The sequence below is a fragment of the Ambystoma mexicanum genome, chromosome 3q, assembly GCF_040938575.1.
Source record: "Ambystoma mexicanum isolate Mex_15411 chromosome 3q, UKY_AmexF1_1, whole genome shotgun sequence".
NCBI lineage: Eukaryota > Metazoa > Chordata > Amphibia > Caudata > Ambystomatidae > Ambystoma > Ambystoma mexicanum.
The window spans coordinates 224,415,246-224,441,507 of NC_090926.1; the positions used below are offsets into that span (position 1 = coordinate 224,415,246).

At 46.7% G+C, this 26,262-nt stretch overlaps 1 protein-coding gene across 1 annotated transcript in view; it reads left to right on the forward strand.

The window, feature by feature from the left end:
• The window catches only part of PIP4K2C (phosphatidylinositol-5-phosphate 4-kinase type 2 gamma), a 601,833-nt gene that overhangs the window by 444,112 nt on the left and 131,459 nt on the right, over window positions 1-26,262 (forward strand). The window contains exon 7 of the mRNA XM_069653597.1: window positions 1,979-2,092. Within this exon, the coding sequence (XP_069509698.1) occupies window positions 1,979-2,092 (114 nt within the window). The remainder of the gene's footprint in view (window positions 1-1,978; window positions 2,093-26,262) is intronic.

A 26,262-nucleotide genomic window follows, 5' to 3' on the forward strand; every position in this document is an offset into this window, starting at 1 on the left:
GAGTCCAGAGACGGGCAGGCATTGCAGCGCAACCTGTTCGCCTGAAGGTGGGCCTGGTGAGGAGGTAAGAGATGCTTAATGTTGAGTTGATGAAATGCTTAATGTTGAGCCTTGCCACCTCCCGTGGTTGTGCATGTGTCTACTGCTATGTATTCTTATATTCATGAGCATGTGAATCCATGCTAGACACATGCTGGAGAACAACAGTTACAGGTATGTAACTTGTTCCTTACACTCATGCGCAATGTCTTGATACAGTGTATTATTGCAAACATTTTACTATCTTTCTTTTTCTCCAGGAGTGCAATGGGCTGGCGAGGTGCCTAGCTGGGCTTACATGTTAGCATAGGTGGAGTCCTGAGTGACATTTGTTTGATAGCAGCACAGTGTATGTAAATGTCATGTTTCAATTATAATACTTATTTTACGTGATGGATAATTTTATGATGGTGTACATTTTCAGTATAACTGTCTTCTTGGGTAAAGGGTGTGGAATAATTGTACTTCACTACCAGCCCTACTCCCTCCTGAAGTTAAGTCTCACTTCTCTCCCATTGCTACCACCCTAGGAAGGTCTGGTCTTGCCTTTTTGTTTGCAACAACTGAAAACCGTTAGTTTAGATGGTTACACAGCTCACAGCAGAGGTTTATGCAACAATTCTTCCTAACAGTGGTGTTGCATTTCCACTTACAGTAGACTACCCATCTATACTTTTTCCTTCTTTTCTCATTCCAATATGAAGTACATTCCACAGGCTTGACCCTAAGTTTTATGTGCATAGAACCAAAGAAATGTGTAAAGTAACACCTGTGTGTAGAATTGGCTGTGCCTTTAAAAGGCCAGGGGTTGGTATGCAAGCAGATCCTCTCATGGTGGAGAGTCTTTAATAAAAAGAATTGCTACTGGCTTGCTGTGTAACAAGTGCTTGTGTGACGTCAAACTCATGCCACTAGGGGCCAGGTAGCAACCTCACCCCTACAGAGTGGTTCCATTGTTGGAAACCTTGTCAGTTGACTATATGAACAAACGTGCATACCTTTATAATGCATTGCTGCCTTGACACTTTGGGGAGACGATGCTCTAATTGGATACTCGGTCTTCCAAGCCTTGCATTCTTCCCTCCTTCCTTTTTGTATGGCTAATCTGTAGGAAGCATCTTTCAGAAGATTAAGTTGCTTTCCTTCAATTATTCTCTTTCCAATGGATATGACATACCTTTCACTGATTACCCATAGACCATCACACTTCCCCTCGACCAGTTTGCTTGTAACTTTGTTGTTTACACAGTTCTTTCATGTCTGTGAATAGGGAGCTTGTGTCGAAACTGAATTAAAAGGGCTATATAGCTGAATGCAATTTTTTCTTTACGCAGTGGCACCACTGAGACTGGCTCCGACTTCATTGAACTGTGCAGCACTTGCTGGTTGTTGTAAAATGTTTTCAGACCAGTCTGCCCCTGTATGTGTATTTTAAGAGGTTTATGAATATATGAGTACCATTCCCTTCAGACCGAACATTACCAATGGTAAGTAACTTGTTCATTACATGAGTAAAAGATAATTATGTTGAATGGGTGTCATAGGAGTTCTCAAACACTAGGCTCCGTTCTGTCCCTCTTTGTAGAACATGGAATGCTCTTTGCTTCTTTTAGGTTTATAGAAGTTAATAATTCTGCTCCTTTGGTCAGACCTTCTGTGGCACTGTAAGTCAGCACTTCCTTGGCATTTGTGTGCAGGGTGAGATATAAGTATCCAGCAGCCTCTGCCATACAGCTGAACATTAATTCTGATAGCCATAAAGTAGACTGTAGATTTGTTTTTATAATTGCATGCTTATACACAGATCCTTTTTCATCCGTGTGCAAAAATATAGACCTGTGCTACTCTCCTTCTGAGAAATAATTGTTTGCTTTTGAAATTATAGATGTCTAGGATGAAGTCCAACTATGATCAACATAACCTCTTTGGTTTTCTCCAGGTGAAAGAGTTACCGACTTTGAAAGATGTGGACTTTTTAAACACGAGCCAGAAAGTGTATGTCACAGAAGAACAGAAAAATGTCTTCATGGAAAAGTTAAAGAGAGATGTGGAGGTATACTGCAATGCATTAGTTGGCCCTTTCCATTTGTGTCAATAAGGTTCTGTTCTGTACTTGGTGCTTAAAGTTTCATTTTTGTGTTTCTTTCTCAGCTTAGGGAGAATCTGTATGCAGTTATAAAGACTCCTTAAAAATTAGGCTGGTGTCTGCTCACACTCCCTTCTCTTCACTCAGTGCTTTAAGCCCCATGAAGTCAGTGCAAACGTAGGTGAGGAGCTTCCTCCATGACCTTCCCAGGACTTGGGTGTGAGTGCGCTGGGAGGGGGCTTAATGGCAGACTGAAGCCTGCTTCAACCCAAAATGGAAGCCAAGGTATGCTAATTTGCCTAGATGTGCCCCACCCTGTCTAACAAAATGTTTTGGGGGGCATGGGGAGGTTGTGAAGGCTCCTCTGTGCTGGTGGTTGCAGGCTGAGGTGGCCTTCCACAAAGTGTTGGGAGCTGCTGCCGTCGCAATAATAGTTTTCCTGGTGCTGCATAGAACTGGCCCTGATTCAGACTCCCTTTTTCCCCTGGTGGGCTGAGGAACTGCAGGGCTCCAGAGGTTGCATTATGCTATCTGGAGTGGCTGGAGATGGCTGATTTGGACAGAGGCTGGCAGGGACTGGGAAACATTGGCCCAGTGGAAGAATAATGGAGAGGACCTTGCTGCAGGAGACCAAGAGCAGAGAGCCCCGGCTGGCATGAGTTCAGTGCTGAAGAGCTTGGATATCAGTGCAGAAAGAGAAAGCACCCAATATCTGCTCCTAGGTCCTAATGGAGCTTCCTGCCTCTCCATTCTGGGTCCTAGTGCCCTAAGGACATTTTATCTATATTACAAGGGCAACCCATAGTTATGAGTGGGTTTCGGCTCTCACCCCGTACGAAACCCTGCTTTTGATCCACTCAGCCTCTGGGTAGGTGGTGAGTGGAGAATGGTGGGTGTGAGGGGGGACTATGCTTCCACAGCAGAGTGAGACGGGGGCGACTTAGCAATGCATAAGTATGCCCAACAACCCTGAGCGCAATGAAAGTGCATGCAATTCTGTCTGGGTACAGAAAGGTTACACATCTGTGAAAAACATTGAGTCACAGGGACTGGAGACCAGCCCTGTAATGCAGATGCAGAACCAGCAGAGATGTTGCATTAAAAGGACCTTCTGGAAGAGCCCCTTTTTGACCTTAAAGCATCCTTAACGAAAAGATGACTCTAAGAACGGATTTGTTGCATGCGACAAGCGCACACAAGGAGATTTTGGCTCTCTGCGGAAGAGTTTGTCAAACAAACTGCACCAAAGTCTGTTAGAACAGAAATTCTTAGGTTATCCTAGGAAGCAAAGGAGCAGAGGGATTCTAACCTTTTCCCTGCTATCAGTGTGAAGATCTTGAAAATGGGACCAGTAGGGAACATCTACAGAAGACTTATTTGAAAAAGGGCTCTGAATTAAATATCTCAGTAAATACAGGATCGCTCCTGTCTTATTCTGAAGAAAGCACCTGACAAGGAAGCTCAGTTTGATGCTAGTAATGGATTTGTCTGTGCATGGTCACCCTAGAGATATTCTCAGATTCCACAATTATGCCAGGAACAAATCCACACTGTTGGCATGATGGAAGAGGAGCCAAAGTTGCTATTTCGATAGCATGGTGCAAATATTCCACTATCTAGCGCAAACAATGCTAAACAGAAGGCTGTGTGCCCTGTGCCTAAGTAATTGACCAGGAGTCAAATCTGGTATATATGTATGTACCTTCCCCTTTGGCCCGCAATTTGAGATGAACAAGGTATTTATGGCGACGACCGAGAAGTTGCCAGGATGCTTGGGATCCAAATAAATGATCGCTTGGTTAGGATTAAACTAAACAGTCTCGCAAGGGGTCCTGTTGAGGGTACCTCTTGGCAAACAGAGTGAATACTGTCCGTGGTAGGAAAGCTCAAGACTGTTAATTTCCTCCATGACAACGGGAGTATAGCCTCAGAAGTCATTGTTTTGCTGGAAATTGACCGGTGCCAATCAGTTGATTGGGGCTGATTGGCAACTTCGGAGTGGTTTGCTAAGGTGTTCAGCACGCCCCTCGTAAAGGCAACTATGCAGTGCTGGTCATTAGAATAGGGAGGAATTTGACTTGCTAAGCAGCAGAGAAGGTGGTCGTTTTATGCTTTTGAGGGGTCTGAGGATGGGACGGGCACATCCTCAGTTGTCCGGAAGATGTGGGGGTAATTCGGTGTTTGTGAGCTGTTGGATTTGTTGCTAGATGTGATCGCTTGGGTTGTAATTATTCTTTATTGCTTATACTGTGCCACATGCACATAGGCCTCAGGACATAATGGGGTGCAGATGACGGAGGAAGGGGGATAGGACACGATGGTCAATGGTGCAGTGATTTGCTGTTTCCCGTATATATGGTCTAGAACATTTCACACACATTGCTGGCTTCAGGTAGAGGATAACTATATTTTCAGAATGTCATTCTTCAGGGTGATGGCTAGACTCCAGTTTAATCCTGGCTGATGTTCTGGTAACTAGTTTGAAACTTGAATTTCAAGGATTTAATGTCCCCCATACATCTACGCAGCTGTTTAGAGACCTAAACCGTGAGGAGGTGCCGATTGCAACCTTATAGGAGAGACGCAGGAGTTCAGATCAGTGCAGGTTTTTTCTCAAAGTTTTCACTTGTCCAATAGAGAAGGCAGAGGGTGGGCCAGATGCAGAGGGCTGGTCTATTCTGGTTAGAGTACAAGTGGGAGGATTGCAGGTTAGCAATGCACCAAACAATAGTGGGCAAGAAGGTTTGTGGGTAGCATTCTAGATAAATTAGAGTTTTGAGCTGGACCATTTAATATTTGGTGGGGGACATGAACCTAGTAATGAATACTCTGATTGGTTTTCCATTAAACATGCATGTACTTCGGGGGGAAACCTCTGCAACATTAAAAGAAAATGCCTGAAACAATTGTACTTGAAAATTCGGTGGTTGGTACATCCTGGGACATGTCCTTTTTTCATTATTCACTTGTGCATCATTTGCATTCAAGAATACATTATGTATATTTGTCCCTCTACGTTGGTGAAAACAGTAGTTCATACTGAGGTCTGCTTTGCCACTTTCTGATCACAGCACAATAGTAGTCTTTTTGGAGACACGGGGTGGCAAACTAAAGTTTCTGCTCATTGTAGCTTTATGTAGAGATACATTTAGGGATGTTCTGGTAACTTACAGATTGGAAGAAACATCTCTGGGTAATTTCTCAGACGCCATCTCAAGCATTAGTGAGTGGTAAACGAATACTTCTAGCCACAGCTATGAAGAGGGTTTGGCAACCTGATTGAGAATTAAATGCTCAGAAAACGAAGGGAAGTGAAGAAAGCCCACAGAGAATCTCATGAAGTCAACTCAATAAAAGGGCAACTTAATAAAATGAAATTCAACAAAGCTGAATTTGTTTTTCTGGGGTTGAAACAAATGTCCTGTATACATGGTAATAGAGCAGACTACTTGAGAACAGGCTCAAGGCTCAGCGGGTGATGGGCTTTCATTAATCTATCCAAAATGCCCTTGGCAGTGAGGGTATGAATCGCACAACAGGCATTCTTTATAGAAAAATGTATAAAAGGTTGAGCAGGGACATCATTTCACCAAAATGCCTCGGTTACGGAAACAACGCCACACGACTCTTGTCCTCTGACATCACAGGAAGTGTTGTCATTTGACCCCACCCTGAAGTGACATCACGCAAAGTGATGGAATACGACCTTTAGCCCCTTGACAAAACGGGACGTGGCATCACATAGCATTGTCCCGAAGTACACTATGACAAATATGGTTACGATAGCACTGTAATGCGATAGACCTTTCATCCAAGATTGGTTTACCATATGTATCGTTAATCAGCGTTTATAGGCCCATATTACCAAATTACTGTGACTGCAAGCAGACCTCCATGGCCAAATGATGTGTTTATTATATAGCATGTATGCACTTTATATAGAACAAATATCCATACAATATTACCCAACCTTTGTTGGTACATATTTATCAACCTCAGAAGGATGAAAGGCTGAGTTGGCCTTGCGAGGATTCGAACCTGCAGATCACACACATCGTAACAGTGAGTGCTCATCCCACTGAGCTATCTTACCAGCTATAGTAAATTGAGCAATTGTATGTCTGAATGTTCTCAATGTCAGAAAGCAAATTGCACTCTGTAGTGGATACCTTTAAACTGATAACTGAGATTTAACAGCAGGCCAGTTCATCTGCAGGTCTGGTGCAAAGTTGGACACATGTCAAGCCTGCATGATTCTACTGCTCAGGCTTCAGAAGCTGTCCAAATACATACCACTGGGAGGGTTCACAACTGTATTAAAGAATTTAGAATCGTGCAGGGAAAGCAGTGCACTCACACATGCAAACCAAAACCTCCTGAACAGCATGCCATGCAGATGGGAAAGGTACTCATTATAGCAAAGCATTAATTGTGAAACAATGAAATAAAGGGCCACTTTGTGCTGTGCTATAGTCAAACATTTCAACACTGTACACAAGTTTTTAGGCACAAGGATTTTGTCAAGTGACCGAGGACACCAAGATGGAATGTCTTGTGATGATAGTAACCGAGACGGCAATAAAAAACATGCTATAACTGCAACTCGCGAAATACAAAATGGATGCTAATTGTACTCTAAAAGCTTTTTTGAAGTTTTTGTCTGCTTTGTGAATTTGCAGTGTTTTACGAACAGCCTAAATAAGTGACTCACCCCCTGAAGTGTGCCTGAAATAAAACTTTAATGAGTCTAGCAATTGTATAGAATTCCAGAAAGACAAATTGTTCCTAGTCTGTTATTTTGGGTCATTGCTCAAAGGTTTACACTTGTAGAACCCCCTATTTTTTGTTTAGGCCTGAACAAAAGAGCCAGCCGCTACAGAAAGAGAAATCTGTATGTCGCTGGCCACACCCCAGGAGCTAGAATTTTTGTTAACAAATTGTTTTTTTGTTTTTTTAGGGGTAGCAAGGGAGAATTCAGGGGTCGCAGGTGCGACCCCTGTCAACTCCCAAATGGCATCCCTGAGACTGAGAGTTCTTATCCAAGGTTGCTGGAGTCCTACCACGATTCCATGACACTACCCTGGCTCTCTGTAGACAAACCGGTAAGACTGGAGGTGCCCATTACAAAACAAAAACACTAAAAGATACTGCCTCGGTACACCACCTGAAGCCAAAGAAGTCGGGACTGGACAGATTCTCTGCAACATTTTGCTCCAATACTGGTCAAGCCACTAACTGATTAATTGAATTCTGTTAGGAAAGGGATAATATGGTGCCATCTAGGTTTTAAGCACATATTACTATCCTTACCAAATAAAGCATACAGACACATGGCCCCTATTAATTTAGGTGCCATGAATTTTACACACATTCTGGCAGGGAGATTGGGGTCGACCCTGGTAATTCATCAATCCCGACCATTGTGGGTTTGTATTGCACAGGAATGCATTCAACAATACTTCTCCACTTGGTGGAGATTGATAGATTGCCCAGGTCTGCCCAGATTTTGGCTTTAGAAGCTGAGAAAGTGTTTCAAATTGTGGTTTCCTGAAAGTGATTCTTGGTAAATTCAACTTTGGTGCTTAAGGAGAATGACTTTTGCCAGCTGTTTTCAACTGCCACAATCTGAGTTAATGGGTTCTCGTCTGATTGTTTGAACGTACAAGGGGCCACTCTGAAGCGATGCCTGCGGTCCCCTGCCCTTTTTGCACTTAATGTTACCCCTAATCGGGTGCGTTTCCAGTTCCTGATAGCGGGATAAAGTCTTCAGAAGTCATTTAATGTATTACTATTAGACCTCTTTTTTCGTGCAAATACTTGGGTCATTTCTGAAGAAGTTAAATGGGGCACTTTTATCTTCCTTGGCCCACCTTTTATAACTGACAAGCAAGCAAGACCCAACTCTGTTGGAGCTGTGTGTTGGGTGACAGCACTCTAGAATAAAACAATTTCACCAGCTCATAAAATGTTTAGAGACTCACCTAAAAAAAGTACTAACTTTGTTATTAAATAGAAAATAAAATGTATTGTTAAAAGTAAGTATCCCAAAAGAGTGTCATTAGCCCTGACCGCAAAGAGTAGCAACCGCCTTTATAGAAAAGCGTAGACTTAATGTCAAGGTTTTTCAGAGTGACTGGGCATATACTAGTACCAATTTGCTGCTTTCCTTTCCTGATGCCTTAGGAAGAAGATCCCTGTAGCAAAAAAGTGCTCAAAGGGACCACAGTGCTGAAATTGGATTTTACAGTTTTTGCAAGTGCATAGGCCAATGTGACTGATTCAGTACCAGAGGTTCCAGGTCCTGAAGATGCTGCAGCAGTGACCGGAGAACGACATGGCAATGTGGTGCTTTGCATGGAGATGGTGTTTCTGCCAGGCACACTGGTCTGACCTAGTTCATGTGGATGGAGCTACATTATAGTGTCGGTACAGCAATGCAGATGACTCTGCCAGTACTGAAACGCTATGAGGTGGTGTATTTAGTTTGCTGTGCCCTGGCTAGAATAATTAGTTTCATAAGCTGTTTCAACTTGTAAAGTCCCCAACCAGTGCTCTGGTGCCAGCTTTTATATTGCAATCATGAGTTTTCTCATCAAGCTAAATAGTCAACCCAACATGCTCAAGCTTGGTTGGGTGCAGTGTGGGAGAAGCACATTCCGCCAAGCAGAAATTGCAGATAATTATCCGATGACCCCTGGGCATCATGGTTGTCTCAATTCTTAAGAGGACAAAGGTCCCTAGATTGGATCTGCTCGGCTCTTGGTCTCGAATGGACTATTCAGCAGCAATGTGTTGTAGACTTTAATTAGAAGATTCTTCTTCGGTGAATGGTGAATCTGTGTACGTTTATACCAAACAGCCTCTGCTGAGAAGCTAATGGGCACTTTAACCGTGCATCATTCTGGAAAGCTACACTTCGTTGGTCGTCATTCTGCAGTGAAGTTTGAAGAGCTGTTGCAGAGCTTCTGGTAATTATGGTACGTTGGGTATGTGACTACCTCCCCAACCACATTCTTATCTGTGCATTGAATTGAAATTGGAGTTCCTGGCCAATGGGGGCAAAGTACCTCCTATTTAAACTTCCATCATAGTATCCACCCATGGAGAACTGTTAAGCAGAGTCTGGCTGTTGAAGTTACTGTGATCTTTCCAAGTTGGTTGATTGAAATCACTACCATGGCTGTGCTCCAGAATTAGAACTGAGACCACTAAAGGGGCTGGGGGCGTGTGGGGGCATGCACACCTAAGATGGCGGTAATCGCTTTCAGTAAAAGGGGTTCTGATGCTTGTTAATCTGCTTAGAATCACATGTTGTGCATTTGGTCTGACATCCAGTGGTAACCTCAGAGTATTGCATCTTCTCCAGCATTGGATCTTTCATGGATTCACATGCTGTGAATATTCCCCATCAGGCTGGAAACTCGTCATTTTAACTTGGCGTTTTCCTATGGAAAACTTCGACAATTCAGTGTCTTTTCGGCGTACTTTTTGGGTGCTTTAGACCCCACCAATAGAACATAGGGTATAAATAGCCCCGCCCCGCAGCTTCCCTTCAGATTTCAACCGTCTCCTACGTGTTGGGATCACCTCATGTTCGTTGAGTAATTTGTTTTGCACGTGCTTATACTACGGTGGTTCGTGATGCCTTCTGGCCCAAAGAAGTCCCTGTTCCAGCCCAGTGCGACATGAGCTGAAGAAAGTGTATGAGGGGGACGGGCATATGGACTGCATCTATTGCATCTACCCTCATCATTCTGACTCTTGCAAGATTTGTAAAGGCTTCTCGCAGAAGACCCTTAAGGACCGCAATCAGCGGTTGATTTGTTGGCTTAATGATGGCATCTATGCTGCTTCCGTGGTGGCTTCGATGAGGAGCTTTTCCTCTGAGCGGCCTGTACAGGTGGTGGATCATCGTCGGGCGGCGTCGGATGAGCCGCCGGCAAAGAAATCTCGTCCGGCTCTTGGGTAGGAGGCCAGAAAGAGTGGTGGGGCCTCTTCGAGTAAGCACCTGCCGAAGGGGTCTGCTTCGTCCAAGCATGGTCGGTGGGACCGTTCCCGGGGGTCTGAAGGTAGGCCCGAGAAAAGGGCGGCTCAGGACAAGGCCAGGAAAGACTTGTCATCTAAGCGCTCCTCTTCGGGGGACCATCACTGGTCGTCCTCTAGCCGTGAGTCCTCGAAGCACCGGTCCAGCATGGCTAAGCACACTGGCTCGCCTGGGAAATCTGTACCGCAGATGGCGGCTCCGACGTCGTCCTCGACGGGAGTTCCGTCTTCGACGGTATCTTTGTCATCTACAGTGCCTCTATGGCGGTTGTGTCATCCGCTCTGGGACGGCAGGGTTTGCTAACAGCCCGATGCTGTTGTTGTCGTCGTCGAGAATGGATACTGAAGATTTGGCGCTGACGAGTGGCACATGGCAGGCTTCCGCCTTTGACTCGCTGATGCCAGACACCATTTTACATTTTGAGGCAGCTACTTTTTCGGTGTCCTTGGAGGTGGACGACGACCGGGAGCAGGTGTTGCAACCATCGGCCTTGGCGCTGCAGAGTGTTGGACCTTAGTCATCGGGGGCTGGGGCGGCTAGTTACCCGCTGGTGACCCTGCAGGCTATGTTGTCGCTCCAGGTTCTGTCCACATTGCAATCTTTGTTGGGCCAGCTGGATTCGAGGTTACCCCCTCTGCCTGTGGTTCTGGTGGGTCCTGTCATCGATGCGGCTGGTGTTCCACTGCGTTTGTCGGCTCCGGTGGGGTTGCCGGGGCCTCTGCCGGTGAGTGAAGATCGTCCTTGTTCCTACCCTGAGGCGGGTGAGCTGCTGGAGTCAGTGTGCCTCGTGAGTCCATGTCTACTGGCTCTTCGTTGCCGACGAGGGACGCGATGTACGAGTCGGGCGGAGAGGTGGAGCAGCCTCGTTGTCCAGCACAACCTTCCCCTCCCGATGATGTTGGGGTGTTCCATGCCATGATGGCTAAGGCGTGTGTGGAATTTGGTTTGACTCTTGAGGAAGAGCAGAAGGAGTGCTTCCTGTTCGACCACATGGGCAAGAGACGGAAAGCTGTATTCTCTGTGCCTATCCCTTCTCAGAACCAGCTGTCAAAGGGAGGCTGGAGAAGAAGCTTAAGGGCCCGGACTCCACTCTGAAGTGCTTCGTGTCTCAACCACCTCTACGAGTTGGTGGATTCGGCGGCGGCCAGTCGTAAAACCCAGAGTCAGCACAAGTATGTTACCCCTCCAGACAGTGATGCCAGGTGACAGGATGCCTTTGGGAAGAAGGTTTTGACTGTTGGGACGACAACAGTGAAATCGGCCAACTCCGTGGCGATCATGGTATGCTGTGATTGTGTGAGAGATGGCATCGGCTGGCACCTATTTTGGAACATCTGCCGGAGAAGCACTGCAAGGCCGCCATGCTCTTAGTGTGTGAGGGGGAGGAAGCTTCCAATCACAGTATTAATATAGCCATGGACCTAGCGAAGTCCGGCTTTAAGCAGATTAACAATGGTGGTGTACTGCGTCGCCAGGCCTGGCTTAAGTGCACAGACTTTTGCCCTGAGGTGCATTATAAGGTTCTGGACATGCCTTGTGAAGGGGAGCAGTTGTTTGGAGAGAAAATTGATGAGGCCCTCAAAGGTATGACGGAAGACACTGAAACTGCTAAATCGTTGGGAGCTTTGCAGAGTGGGCGCTCCTTTTGTTCCTTTTCGTCCATTCCGAAGGGCTTTGGGAAATGCCCTGTTTTCTTCCACCTGGGACCGAGGTTACGGTCGATCTGGGTATTCCTCCCAGGGGTATAGGAGATTGGTGCAGTCAGCGCAGAAGAGTCGGGACTTTCAGACCTCGAGGAAAAGAGGGGCACAGTCCTCCTCTAAGGGGAGACGGGCTAAGCCACAACAATGACTGTCTTGAGGGAAACCTGCTCGGGGGCAGGGTAGCACTGCACAAGGACGAGTGGTGCAAGATTATATCGGACCGTTGGTTGTTGGACACGGTGCGTCTGGGTCACTCACTGGAGTTCAAGTGTTCCCCGTTTTCCATTCCTCCAGTATATACCGTGCAACCTCATCTTCACATCCTACGGAAGGAGGTTTTACTTATGGTGCAGAAAGGGGCTCTAGAATTGGTTCCGGTGGCCAAGAAAGGTCAGGGGGTTTATTCCCGTTATTTTGTCGTGAAGAAACCCAACGGCAAGTGGCGGCCCATTCTCGATCTTCGGGCTTTGAACAAGACTCTGCAACGCCTGAAGTTCAAGATGCTCACTCTTTAGTTCAGCCGGATGAGTTTCTGGCGTCGTTGGACCTAAAGGATGCATACTTCCACATCCCCATGCGTCGACGGCACCGCAAGTTCCTGCGGTTTGTCGTAGGAGAAGATCATTACCATTTTCGGGTGCTCCCGTTTGGGTTAAAGTTGTCTCCCAGGACGTTTACAAAATGTTTGGCGGCGTGGCTCCGACGGGAGGGGCATCACGTCTACCTGGACGACTGGCTGGTGTGGGGTTCGTCGCCAAGGGAAGCACAGGAAAGTCTCAGCGCTACCATGCAGCTGTTGCAACGACTGGGCTTCGCTGTAAACTTCGAGAAGTCTTTTCTGTCACCTTGCAGGGACTTGGTGTTTCTGGGGGCAGAGTTTCAGTCTCGTCTGGGTCTTGTGAATCCTTCGGGCGAGAGGGTGTTGAAGCTCCGGCAAAAAGGGCAGCGGAGTGAAAGATTGGTGCAAGGGTGTTGGTCCGAACCTACATGTCACTGTTGGGGGGCCATGGCGTCATGCATTCCGCTGGTGCCGAACTGTCTCTACATGCGGCCAGTACAGGAGTTCCTCGCGGACCGGTGGACTCAGAGTCGAGGCTCATGGTCCGACAAGGTGGTGCTCAACGACAGTCTGATGGATGCTCTTCGCTGGTGGCAGTGCTCAGAAAATCTGGTTCAGGGCATGCCGTTGCGGGAACCGGAATGCCAATTCATGATTGTGGCGGATGCCTCTCAGACTGGATGGGGGGCGTATTCCGGCAGCTCGCATGTTCAAGGCCTGTGGTCTCAGGTGGAGTCTCGCTTCCACATAAATGTGCTCGAGTTGAGAGCGGTACATTGGGCCCTGAAATAGTTTCTGCCGCGCATATGCAGCTCGGTGGTGAGGGTGTTGACAGACAATACCACCACAATGTTTTATCTCATAAAGCAGGGGGGGCATGCGTTCCAGGGTGCTGTCGAAAGAAGCGCAGGATCTTTGGCATTGGGCTCTGTTGCACGATATTGGCATTGTGGCGTTTCATCTGCCGGGAGTGCTGAATGTGCAGGCGGACGCGCTCAGCAGGTATGTCGGTCAGCTCCACGAATGGCAGCTGAAGGAGCGACAGGTGTCCATGATCTTCTGGAAATTGGGCTATCCTCCGTTGGATCTCTTCGCTACGAGGGAAAGCAAACAGTGCAGGTGGGTTCACCCCGAGTCTCTAGGGGATGCGTTGTCATTCCCGTGGACAGGCCGGTTCGCTTATGCTTTTCCTCCGTTTACGCTCATTCGACAGTCCCTCCAGTGGATTCCGAGATATCCATGCCGTGTGATTCTGGTGGCTCTTTTCTGGGCCAGGCAGCCGTGATTCTCGGATCTCCATCTGTCCGTAGCGGAGCCGATTCGGTTGGAAGCGACGCCGGACCTTCTGTCTCAGGACAAGGGCGCTGTGTGGCACCACAATCTGGGATCTCTCAGCCTGATGGCTTGGCTCCTGACTTCCGAGTTTGGCCTGCTAAGGCTGTCCAGTGCCTGTCGACGAATTTTGGAGGTGGCAAGAGCGCCGTCCACAAATTTCTCCTATGCATGCAAGTGGAAAAAGTTTTGTTTGTGGTGTAAGGACCAGCCAGGGATGGACCCGTTGAACATTTCACCTGAGCAAGTTCTTCCCTACCTGTTGAAGTTTGCGAAAAGGGGGCTGGGGCTATCATCCATAAAGGTTCACTTGGCAGTGATTTTGAGATTTACTCTGAGAAGACATGCGGCTCATCTGTTTAGTGATCAGCTGGTCAAACATTTCTTGAAGGGATTGTTCCGTACTTTTCCCCCAGTCCAGAAATGTCCTCCGGTGTGGGGCCTTAATGTGGTTCTGTCCGGTCTGATGAGACCACCGTTTGAACCAATGTTGACGACTCCTTTGCAGTTTTTGTCCTGGAAGGTGGCTTTTCTGGTGGCTATTACTTCGGCCAGAAGGATATCTGAGTTGCAGGCGTTGGTTGTGGACCCTCCATACTTGCGGTTCTTGAAGGACAAGGTGGTGTTGGCTACTAATACGCGCTTTATCTCAAAAGTGCCGACGGCTTTTCATAAACTCTCTTCTATTGTGTTGCCTTCGTTTTTTGTTTCATCCTCCACGCCCGCAGAACGGGATTTGCATTCGCTGGATGTGAGGAGAGCATTGAAGTTTTATCTCTAGCGTACTCTAGATTTCAGGCAATCTGGATGGCTGTTTGTTGCTTATGGGCCGTCCGTCAAAGGACGGGCAATCTCCAAACAAGGACTTTCTCGTTGGGTGTCCTCTGCTATTTAGTTTTGCCACTCTAAAGCTGGAAAGCCTTTGGGAAAGACTCAGAGGGCACATTCAACGAGGTCTACGGCTTCGTCGACGGCATTATGGTCGGGGATTCCGCTGGTGGACCTCTGCCAGGCTGCGTCATGGGCGGTGCCGCATACCTTTACCCGGCATTACTGTCTGGAGCAGCAGCATGGTGAGGATGTGCAGGTGGGACGGGCGGTCCTGCAACGCCTGTTTCAATAAGGTAAGCCCTGCAGCTTCGGGGTATTTGTTTGAACTCGATCACTGGATGGGTTTCTTTGTCTCACGTATGTGATTATGTGTATGTATTGGTTTGCCTTTACACTCCGCCATGAATGATTCGTACTGCTATGTAATCTATTCACAGCATGTGAATCCATGAAAGATTCCAGCGCTGTAAAAATGGAGTTACAGGTAAGAAACTACTCCCTTGTCTTTTGGGGACCAGAAGGGGACGTCGGCACAGGCGTGTCTGTAACACTATCCCTATCGTGACGTATAGTGTACCCAAAATCCCTCACGCGCCGAGGTCCCTCAGATTGTTTATTTCCGCCCAGATAACTGGTCGCCCTATAGCGGAGCTCTTACATAAGAGGCATTGTTTATCTTAAACCGACTTGTCGTTTATTCCCCCTTTAAATCACTTTGATGGCAGGAACAACTTTGACAAAGACTGCAGGGATTTGTCTACGGCGTGGATTTCGGTGCCTAAGACCCGGCGGCTAAAGCATCCATGTGGTCGTGCCCTCTGGCCGGCCTTCACAGTAGGGAGAGTGGGGTCGGGGTGACCATATCTTCGTTATGTCTTTCCTCTTTCCCCCTCTTTACCCTCTAGGTCTGGTCATCTTTGTTTACACCTTCTCGCTATGGAAAACACTCCATTTAGGTTCTGCCCTAAATGTAGGGTCAGATACCCGTGGAAGGATGAGCACAGGACGTGCAACTCCTGTCTCCCCTTAGATCACGACGAGAAGCGGTGTGTGGCTTGTAAACTCCTTCGGCCTAAGACCCTTAAGAAGTGCCGTGTACAGCGGTGGGCCGTTTACGGTATGTCGCGGGCGGAACCCTCTTCCCCAGCGCGCCACCCGCCAAAAGTGACAGGGACACCTCTGATGACCAAACATCTGTTGAGGATGTGATGGACCTTGTGGCGGACACTTCTAATTCTGCCATGCCCGTCCCCGACCCTTCAAGGCTAGTCACTAGTCTCGCTTCAGGGACAACACCCGGCGACAGGGGCATACAAAGAACGCATTACACTAGGGGCATTACACTAAACACACAACACCTCCACCTATTTCGACGGGTACATCTCAAAAGGTGAAAGCACCAGCAGGGCTGTCAAATTTCAGCGGATTCCACTGATCGTTCAGATCAACAGCCTTCCACGCTTCCGCAGCAGCGTTTTGCGACTGGGCATTCCAAAACAAACACGGGCGCTACACCTAAAACAGGTTTACACGTCAAAGCGTGGAATTTCGACGCTCCGACTGTCCGTAAAGGCCCAGTAGGCCCAAAATCTATGACTAGGCCTCAAGGCGAAAAACCTACCGCTATGCCCTCTAATGCCGCGGTAGGTGGTAAATCTACCGATAGATGTTCGGACCGACTAACTCATGCTGATTCGGCAGTGATTGAACACAGCATCGCAAGAATTACTTTGGCGGTTGGGCTAATACCTATTCCGTCGAAAAACATGGGGCAGGCTGCAGACAAATCTATAGATACGCCATGGTGCCCCGATTGTCGCCAGGCCTACAAGGACAGTCGGGAGCCTCTTTCCAACACCCTGAGTGACACATTTCGGCGTCAAGCTGCGGAATATGACGTTTTTCCACCTGTAGGCCCTTCTGGTTCCGCTAAGTGGACAAGGGAGAAATTTGAAGGGTGCATGGATCATCTCGAAAATCAATTTTTCTGAACATCCTTCCCCGAAAAGATCTCGTGTAGAACCTAATCTTAAATCCGCTTCACGTTTCCAAGAAGATCAGCCCTCGGTCCCCGTCCATCATGAAGACATCGTACAGATGGTTACTTATCAGGACATTTACAGTGACGATAAAGAACCTTCCTTCCTGCAGGGCTACAATGAGGACCAGGCGGATGCCACAGACCATTGGGAAGAAACCCAGCGAGTGGGGACGGACCCATGGACGCTCCCCCAACAATATCGGGACCCTGATGTTCTGTGCCTGGATTCTCCTCCGTCCACCCCGGCTCGCCAGGCCACGCCTGTAGACGACCAAATGGCCTTCAATGCCTTGTTAAGGAAGGCAGCAGATCACTTCCAAATCACTACTCAAGAAGCGGTACCCGAGCTGAACTTTGTAGAAGACATTCTCAAGAAGAAACCCCCTTCAAGCCAGGCCATTCCCCTCCTTAATTCTGTTAAAAGAAGATTGGCCCCCTCCCTGGTGTCGCCAGCTCAGACGCAGGCGGTGAACCCAAGAGTAGAAAAGTTATTTTGGCCAGCTCCTTCGGACCCTCAATACATAAAAGGGCACACCCCCCACCCCCCCCCCAACCCCCTTGTAGTGACTACCACCCAGAAACAGGCTGGCGTACCCCTTGCTACGGGGGAGGTGCCTCCGGATAAAGAATCCAAGAGATTGTATGCCTTAGGTAAGCGGGTTACCTCGGCTGCTGCATATACCACATGCATAGCGAATAACACTACGCTGCTTTTGAATTATGCAGACGCTCAATAGAACCTAGTACAGGAAGGTCTCCAGGAGGTCCCAGAACCTGTCGGATTCAGGCTTCTCACCATTGTGGCCAAAGGCAGGCAAGTAAACAAGAATGTAATAAAGAACACTCTGGACACTGCTGAGACAGCAGGCAGATCTCTGGCCCAGGGCACTTTACTTAAGCAGCACACTTGGCTTCGTAACTCAGATTTCAAGTCTGAGAGACGGGCCGCTCTCATCAACCAACCCATTGAAGAAACTAACCTCTTCGGAAAGGCGGTCGATGAGGCCCTGGAAGCGGCCAAAAAAAGAGCATGAGACTCTTAGGTCCCTACAACAGATTACTCAAACTCCCCCCCCCTCCTCCCAAAAGGGGAGTTAATTCTCGTCGGTCCTTTCGTGGGCAGTTCCGTGCAAGTCAGAACTATAGCATGGGAAACTTTAATGCTGGACAAACATCGGGAAGCCCTGCATTCTAACCACCAAGGGGTCAGCGATGCGGCAGAGGTAGAGGCCCCAATCCTAAAGGAGCCGCAGCCTCTGGTCTGAAATGACCATCAGATCCAGGTGCCCTCCCATGTCACCCCCGTCGGTGGGGCACTTATCCCCTCCCACGCCGTTAGGAAAGAGGTTAACTTCAGACCAGTGGGTCATAAAGGCAGTCAGCCACGGGTACTGTGTGGAATTTGCCCGACCTCCACAATTCAGACCACCGCGCTCACGGCGCCTCAACGGACCATCTGGAGATCATGCATCAAGAGGTGGAAGCGCTGCTAGGAAAGGACAGCCGTCCCTATTCTTCAGGTAAACAAGGGGATTTGTTCAGTGTACTTCCTTGTACCTAAAAAGGACCTAACCATGCGCCCTGTTCTAGACCTGCGCCCAGTGAACAAGTTCATAAAACCTCAAAAGTTACGCATGGTAACGCTACAGGAGGTGATTCCACTGTTGAAACGGGGACTATATGGCAACATTGGACATGAAAGATGCATACTTTCATATTTCAATGTTGCCAGCGCACAGGAAATATCGAAGGTTCATGATAGAGGACAGGCATTACCAATTCAAGGTGCTCCCCTTCGGCATCGCCTTGGCGCCAAGGGTGTTTACAAAGGTCCTGGCAGTAGCAGCAGCACACCTGCGCAGACTATCCGTCCCGGTTTACCCTTACCTCGACGACTGGCTCATAACAGAGGACTCGTACGACACATGTTTTTTGAACACCCAAAAGACAGTAGACTTTCTGTTCAGTCTGGGTTTCTCGATCAACGAGAAAAAAATCCAGTCTAGTCCCCAGTCAAAATAATTTCTGGGAGCTCTAATCCGGACGAAAGAAGGCCTCGTCTTCCCCTCCAAGGAGAGGGTTCAGAACATGCTTTTTCAGATCCCTCAATATGTAGCCAGTTGGGAGGTGACGGTGCGCAAAGCCATTCGTTTGCTAGGCATGATGACGTCATGCATATACTTGGTTCCCCACGCGCAGCTGCGCATGCGTCCCATGCAAAAGTGGCTCAACAGCCAGTGGTGTCAGGCCAGCGGACAATGGGAAGATCTGGTAGTTGTCTCGCTAGCCCTCATTCTCTCTCTGCAGTGGTAGTCAAGGGAAAACCTCTTGAAGGGGAAAACCTTTACCACCCCTGCAGTGGAAGCCACTCTCACAACAGACTCCTCTCTCATGGGGTGGGGGGGGGCTCACTGGCTTCAGCAAACAGCGCATGGTGTGTAGTCCCCTCAAGTAGCGTCCAACCATATAAATTTACTGGAGCTATTAGCTGTGTTCAAGGCATTAAAGGCCTTTCAGATGCAACTACAAGGGAAGACTGTGCCGATTCTAACAGACAGCACTACAGCCATGTATTATCTGAACAAACAGGGGGGCACTCACTCTCCAGGGCTATCCAAGCTGTCCCAAAACATTTGGATGTGGGCTCTCAAATACAAGATGTTTCTGTTGTCCCAACATGTTCCAGAGGAACTCAATCTTCTGGCAGACGTGCTCAGCAGAGATTTCCCTCTGCCCATAGAAAACGAATGGCGTCTGCACAAAGACATTGTGTCCAATGTCTTCGTAGAATGGGGCTTCCCAGAGATCCACCTGTTCACAACTCAGAACGCCCTATGCTAAGACTACGCCTCTAGGTACCCCCAGAACCGCTCCAAGGGGAACGGTCTTTGGATAACATGGTCAGGGAAATGTGTCTATGCTTTTCCCTGGACTCCCCTTCTCAACAATATAGTGCACCAGGAACCAGTTACCATGATACTGGTGGCCCCCATGTGGGCCTGCCAAACCTGGTTCTCATCTAATGGAAATGTCCCTCTCCCCAAAAGTAAAACTACCCTGCTCTTACAACATGTATCAGGGCCGGGGGGGACCCTACACCCATGCTCACAAACTCTGAACTTAGCAGCTTGGCTCCTGAGGTAATAGTTTGGACACTTACAGCTCCCTCAGAGCTGCATGGACATACTCGGGGAAGCTAGAAAACCTAACACCCGTTATTGCTATGCCAGCAAATGGAAACGTTTTGTCATCTGGTGTAATACTAAGGGCGTCAATACCATCGATTGCTCACCCACACACATTGTGCTGTACCTAACCCATTTGTTGGACACTGGGTTGGTCTTCAATTCCCTAAAGGTTCATTTGGCTGCTCTTTCAGCCTACACCACATTACAACAAAAGATGTTGTGGTGGAAGATACCTGTGATTAAGGCTTTTATGAAAGGGGTTAAGAGGATTTATCCTGCCATTTCTCACCCAGCTCCTGGATGGGATCTAAATGTGGATTTAACCAGGCTCATGAGATCTCCCTTTGAGCCAATGCATAAAGCAAGTCTAAAAGACCTGACTTATAAAATGACCTTCCTAGTGGCTATCGCTTCTATCAGAAGAGTTAGCGAACTACAGGCCCATTCTGTGCTAGACCCCTTTGTTACAGTCCACAGGGATAAGGTAGTTCTGCGCACTCATCCAAGATTTGCGCTGAAATTTATCTCAAAGTTCCATGTGAACCAATCGATTGAACTACCTACCTTTTTCCAGAATCCCACTAGCATGGCCGAAAGAAGCCTACACACACTAGATGTGCACAGGGCAGTCATGTTCTACCTGGAAAGAACGAAACCACTGAGGAAAACAAACCAATTTTGTTTCAGTGGCAGCTGGTAGAGGGGGGATCCTGTCTCTAAATCGGCTATCTCAAGGTGGATTGTCAAATGCATCACAAAGTTACATTCTTGATAAGAGAGAACTGCCCTTCAAATCTAGAGCACATTCTACTCTGGGCACTGGGGCATACATAGCATTCATTGCAAATGTTCCCCTAGAGTCCATTTGCAAAGCGGCACCTGGAGTTCTGTACACTCCTTTACAAAACACTATTGCATAGACACTCATTCTAGGTCTGATTCTCAGGTGGGACAAGCATTACTAAGACATCTTTTCTCTACTGTTCCTTCTCACAACCCACCTCCAAACCGGTACTGCTCGCTAGTCTATGCACAGCATGTGATTCTAAGCAGATTAACAAGCATCAGAAGACATGCATTACTTACCGTAATAGCATTTCTGATGATTGTATCTGCTTAGAATCACATGCACCCTCACTACCTCCCCACTCGGGGTGGAAGGAACATAGACGTCTTATTACTTTCTCTCTTCATGTACTCACTCACAATAGCCTTGGACTCCCTCATGGCAGAAAAAATACAATCGGAGGGACCTCAGCGTGTGAGGGATTTTGGGTGCACTACACGTCGCGATAAGGATAGTGTTACAGGCACGCCTATGCCGACTTCCCCTTTCGATCCCCGAAAGACCACATGCAATACTCTGCGGTTACCACTGGATGTCGGACCATATGCACAGCATGTGAATCTAAGCAGATACAATCAGAAATGCTATTACGGTAAGTAATGCATGTCATGCTTTGATTAACAATTTCTCATAAAATACTACTACTTCTATTGTGCATTTTCAAAATTCCCACCCTGTTGGGCCTCGGAAATTGGAGTCAAAAGTAGGTCAATTGTAATTTTAAAAATGACAGTGATGCTGCAAGTTAGTTCCACTTTGGGAATTTGTCACACCGCACCCTTCTTCGATTCATAGCCCCAAACCCCCAATTTTGCTTAAGTTGAGCAAATTCATATATGATCCTGCCGGCAAAGGGTGTTTTTAGGCTCACATAGTGGAGGGTGAAACTGCGGTTAAGAGCATCCTTCAAATGGATGCTCATGTGATACAATTATATGGTGGCACAAGGTATGACCCTAGGGACGTCTGTGACGATACTTTTCTAAACCTCCCCAAAGATTCTTTGAGCAAATAAACACATAGATGAAAAAGTTAAATATAGGATTTATTTTCAACAATCACGTTTTTACATTATTTCAGGTTTCTTCTTGAAACCCTAACCTTCAGAGTCTCGGGGCTGTTTTTTCAGTCTTTAAAAGAATGGAGTATTATCTCTGATCGGTCCCGGACTTATTACTGGTTTTTACTCCATGCAAACTTTGGCTTTCTTTTCCCTTGTTCCAGTTACCAGCACATATGTTTTGGATTTAACTTCTCTCAACTATCGTAATTATTGTATCTTTGTAACTTCTGTAATACAAAAGCAGGACATTCTGTACAAAAATCGACATGAATAAAACAAACCAGATACGATTTAAATGTAATTTACAAAATAGCCATTACTGAGTGGATATACTAGTTGCATAACAACAATTTATAAACCCTGGGGCAATATAAAGATAACTTTCGTAGGACTAAAGAGGCAGCCAAATCCAGGAACAAGAATAAGTATAACAAAGCAGATTTAAGTGTCCTAATAGCCCTAAGCATAAATAATGGGAAAATAATCTTCTGCCTGATTTTCACATACATTGTACATAAAAATAAAGTGTATTGTCTTCTACATAGTGCCAATATGGGCAGGTAAGCCTCTGAGATGAAGGGTGAGACTTTGAGATATAGACACGGCCGATCGTCAAGAGATCATATCTAAAACGCATTAGTGATCTACCCTTACCTGATATAGTCTGACCAGTTACTCCATCCCTTTTCTTGTATTGGAGATACGTGCATGGTTTGTTAGACTGCTTGCACAATTCCGTTTCTTGCCACAAAGCATCCTAAATAGATTTTAATTTTTCACTGACCAGCCCAGCATCCTTTCTTGTGATGCTTCCTGGATTCCTAAAAGATGTTCTGCATCCACTTTCAATAAAGACTTTAAAGTACAGCCATGTAATTTTTAGGATATTCTCTCTATCCCAAAAAATCCTTAAGGATGTTCTCCCGAAAACAGCATCTGGGTTAGTCCATAAGGTTAACCCCATAAGTGAGCCTTAGTCTGAGGTCATCAGTAATAAAGGGTTGATTCACTTGGTGTGCATTGCAAAATGTGTGTCAAAGCACAGGTGGTAAAGGAGACGCCTTTAAAAAAAAAAAAAAAAAAAAAAAAAATCCTTCTTTAATTAAATAGTATGAACATCATGCATTCCCCAAAGTGAAGTCATAAAGGGCAATTGCTTACGGTTGTGACTTTTAGATCTTCATGGTGGTTGAAATAGACTGATACCCTAAAGAGTTGGCTGTACTTATGATGGCTGTTTGTGCACATGATCCCTCCCATGCCAGTTATGTGAAAAAGCCACACCCAGATAAGTGAAAATATCCACATTTTCGAGTTTAACGTTATTCTGAGTAAACGGTGGGCCAGAGACCCTTCTTTTACCTCAATCATCATGACATTTAATTTTGTGGCATTAACTTTCAAATCTCTTGATCCCATAAAATCAGTATATCAAAGTCTGCAATGCTGTAGGCATTCGAGCAATTAAAATGCCATGCGCATAGCTCGATACTCTCATATGACCCCCACTAATCATAGGAACATCAGCAAGCATAGCCTTCAGCTTAAACTTTACAGTCTTTACGGCATTAGTTTAGAGGTTGAACAGATATAATGCTTTGACGCTCCTACCTACGGTTAAGTAATCCATACACTTGCCACCAGACCCATACCATATTGCAACCTGGGTATCCTGATGCATAAGCTTCAATGGAAAAAAAGCAGTGGTATCTGAAGATTTTCTAGCCCCAGCCCTGTTAACCATATGTAAGACGGAAGTAAGACCCATAAAGGCCCAAATAAATTGGAGATTTTTACAGTTCGTTATATTTGGCCTCCAATAAATATAAATTAAGAATTTGCTCTCTGGAACCTAATCCCGGGCAAGTCCTTCTTGTGATTCTGCTAATATGCCCCGGACTGAAACCCAGTCATTTAATCGGACACAATTTACAAAAAAGCTTATTGTGTCCAGCAATGGAATTGGGCGTTATGATTCTGGGAGGCCACAATCCCCCCCCCTTTTTATAGATTGGTATAATGAGAACTTTTCTCCAACTCCCAGGGATCTTTAGCCAATTAGCATTGAAAGCCTTCACTTAAACTTAAAATGTCAACCGGGATAGCATTAGTGCCAGGACTTTTAAGCCGCCTGTGTGAGAATAGCTTGTTACTTCCCTCAGTGGAAAGTCAGCATCTGCCCCCTGCCTAATTACTTGGAAATAGTTATTTTGAGAATAAATCTAGTCCTACCGTAGAGCAAACTTCCTGCTAGTATTCTGTCTAAACCTTGGGATTGATATTAGATTCCGTATATATATATATATATATATATATATATAACGAGGATTTGTCCAATGACCGTGACACCAGAAACCACAATTTGCGTGATTTATTCAATAACATAGCATCTTCTAGCTCCTTCGCCTTCCTTATCGCCCATAGCTTTTTTGCAGTCTATTCTTGCATGCAGATCCTTATTTTCACTGCATTCAAATTACACAGGGATTCCTGTTTTGCTGACTTACATTTTCGCAAGTACGAGGCTGCACAGCTATGTACTCTATTCTTGTTTGCTTTTATGGGAGAAACTCTTGGGTGGTGAGGGGAATCTCAACCAATTTCTCATTGTGCTATAATAAAATTTTAATTACGGTTCTGCTACATGTGAGAGAGAATTCTCTGTAAGGCTAATTTCCCAAACCTAGTGAGTCCCCCAGTAGCTTTGCTAGATTTTTTCTGGTTATTTTTTTATCTCCTGCTAAGAGTGAGATTCTTTTGCTCCCACTCTTAGACATGATTTGAGGTGTTCCTTTAACTTTCCATGTGTTTTATGGGCTATGGGGTCTTTTACTCCATAGGGTCTCATGTGTTTTTTTGATGTGGGTTACACAGCACCCTCCGTGCCGTAACCCAGGGGTGTCGTAGCGACGCCCCAACATAGACTCCATACCCTGGGACTGACTGTCACGCAGGGCATGTAAAGTCACCATTGGCTTTGCTAGTCACAAATTATGAACAGAAACCAGTACAAACCATCATATTGTGGACGTACTGGTTGGGGCAATTCGATTGCCCCGGTGTCTGTTGTTCGAGGGGGCACGTCTCCGTCCCCCCTGATCGAGTTTTGGCTGGTGGCAGTGGATACTACTTTTTATATTCGACCGCGAATATATCTCTATGGGATTTTCCCATTGTTCGAGGCTACCAACTTTAATTATTTAATTCTTATAGCATTGAACATACCGCCGGTTTATTTAATATTAATTCGCCGGTTGGTATTTTTGCCAGAACTCTAGTCTAAAATGCCGTTTGTGTTCTCTTCTGTGACTCCAACCCAAGTCGAGCCCTTTGTTCCACATTTTGGCGGGCTTCTCCACAGAAGCCTCCAAAAGTGGTGCCACTCTGTCTGGGTACCACAGGGGGTGTGGGAGGGGGTTTAGGCACCCTGGACTGAGTTACCTTGGTAACTCATGTCGCACTCTTGTGTGATTGGCCCAAGTGGTGAGCCGGCTGGCTCACCACTTAGCATGTTTGATTGACAGCTAGGCTGAGTGAATGGGGGTGTGCTGCATAAAAGCAGGGCTTTGGGGACTGGAACTTCAGAAGTCTCCACAGGACCTAAGAATCCGAGGAGGGAGAAGCTGAGCCGGCCTGCGACGACACCACAAGTGGAGCCCTGCTGAACCGTCTCACCGCTTTTCCCAATGACCGAGGAGATCTCCAGCCCGGAGAGTCTTCTTCCTTTGACTGGTGGGGATAACCAGTCTACCTTCTTTTTGCCTCCCTGGAGCATCTCGTGGCCGCCTTGCCTGTGCCAAGCACCCCGGCAACCGGGATACCACGTTTTTACCACTACAGCGAACCGAAAGGGTAGTACCTTTATACCGGAGAACTCCGCGGCTGGTTTCTTCCCTGGCAGTGCAACGACCTTCATCCTTCCTCCACGACGAGATCTTCTCTTCCTCTGGACGATGCTGCGACTTGCACCCGCTGCCAGGAACAACTGTCCCTGCTGGAGGATTCTCTCCATTTAAGGTACCGTGTTCCGCCTGGCTTCCCTTGCAACCGTTTGAACGGGGTGTATTAAATCCTCGTCTCTCGAAACTGGCTTAGCCTGGAACACCTTTGCTAACTTTCCTGCACTGAACTAAACCTTTTTCGAACTACCTCCACAAACTTTGAAGACTCTGTAACTGTCTGATCTTGGGCATCTTCTGCCTGGCTCCCTTGAAAGTGGGCCTGGCACCTAAACTTCCTTGCTCACCAGTAGACTGTGCTTTCCTAACTTGCTGTGGTTCTTTAAAAAGTGTTTAGTGTGTAGGCTTCTATAATTCTGCTTTTCCCTCCCTTTTTATTTAACTTGTCGGGGTGCCATCGAACGTTAAGCGCTCACCTCTGTCTGGAAATAAGTGGTGTTAACTAAGACTTGTCCAACAAGTAATCAGGGATGTACATATGATAATAGTGATTGTGTTTTGAACTTATCTTACCAATTTAGTGCTAGTGTGTTTTATAAGTGTGTATTAAATAATTATATTACTTTTACA